The 1,380-nt window shown below is 44.9% G+C and overlaps 1 protein-coding gene across 1 annotated transcript; it reads left to right on the top strand.

Moving 5' to 3' along the window:
- Window positions 1–98: 98 nt before the first annotated feature.
- Window positions 99–841, top strand: SARC_16243 (hypothetical protein; the record flags this gene model as incomplete). Its single annotated transcript, XM_014289647.1, has 2 exons — window positions 99–167; window positions 263–841. The coding sequence occupies 2 exons, from the start codon at window positions 99–101 to the stop codon at window positions 839–841; spliced, it is 648 nt and encodes a 215-aa protein (XP_014145122.1).
- Window positions 842–1,380: the final 539 nt, after the last annotated feature.

Below are 1,380 nucleotides of genomic sequence, written 5' to 3'. Positions count from 1 at the left end.
TATATATAGGTTCTGGACCAATTACGCCACTAGGCATAATCTTACCACCACCATTCCGACTCGAGACCAGCTCTTACACTTCTTAGAGTTTTGTTTTTATGAAGGCTGCGCTCCAGATCAAATCCGTCAGATCCGAGCAGCAGTCAACAATTATGCACGAAGCCATGGTTTGATCCCTCCGGACGACACGACATGGCAACGAGCAGTAGAGGGGTATATCGCCCTGTGGAACCAAGGAAACCCCCCTTCCACACCCGACAAGCCTCGCATTTCTGCCACATGGCTTGCTCAGGTCTTGGATACAACAGGACTTCCGGCGAACTGGCGCGCTCTCATCGCAGTCTTTTGGCTCTCCGGGGCCAGAAGAGATGCGAACCGGACGTTCGCATGCGATTCCTTTACGTTTGTTCCAGCATCGTACACACTCCTTATCGATCTCAAGAAGAAGAACCGAGAAGAACGCTCTCAGGTGGCCAAGCTCATCACCCGACCCCTCGATCGCGTTACGTATGCCTTTCTAGAACGCCATCTACCCGATGTATTCCGTTCATCTGACAGCCTACAGGCGCCTGCGACCGCTCTAAATAACCTCACTGACGAAGTGGGTATAATTACCATACGTCAGCACTTCATAAGAGCTGGACTTGCTGTCGACACAGCCGATAAACGTATCCAGTGGCACGCGTTTCGTCGCGGCTTCTCACAGAGTGCATTCAGTATGAGGGTGCCGGAAAATATCATCGCCGGCATCATGAGCATCGATATAAAATCGCTGGAGAGCTATCGCTCGGTCACTACCGCTTCCAACGCTGACCGCAGATTCAACAGTTGTTTGTTATGAGAGCCTCCTACGCAATCCGGTATGGACTTTTCAAGTAGTTGTAGAAACAAATACTATTCTGGAATGTTTACATTCTAATAGTATTATGGAACAGAGAGTAGCACCAGTAAAGTCTTCCACTAATTGTGCGTTACTGTTAAATATTTTAACTATACTGTTAGATATTTTATCTATTTAACAGTAATCCACATATTTGTGGTAAGACATTACGGTCCTACTCTACGTTCTTTTCATACTCCTACTTACAATAGGAGTATAAAAGGACGATGAAGTGGAGACACTTCCTCATCCATATTTCCTTCTACTTACCCACCTGCTCCACCCTTTTTATCCATAGTACCTTGGATATCACCGAATAGCGATAGGATGTAGTTTGAGAACATACACCAACTAAGCACCCAAGTACACATATCACTTGTGCAGAAATAGTTCATGTATATCTATATGTATTTTATGTATGTCTCTATATATTATTAAGTCCATGCCTTTGCTGTGACACATGAGTATACAAGAGAATAGTTAAAATCGTTAAAAATCTT

Source organism: Sphaeroforma arctica (assembly GCF_001186125.1).
Source record: "Sphaeroforma arctica JP610 unplaced genomic scaffold supercont1.7660, whole genome shotgun sequence".
Lineage (NCBI taxonomy): Eukaryota > Ichthyosporea > Ichthyophonida > Sphaeroforma > Sphaeroforma arctica.
The sequence above is the reverse complement of the archived record's forward strand: the minus strand, read 5'-3'. Positions and strand labels throughout refer to the sequence as shown.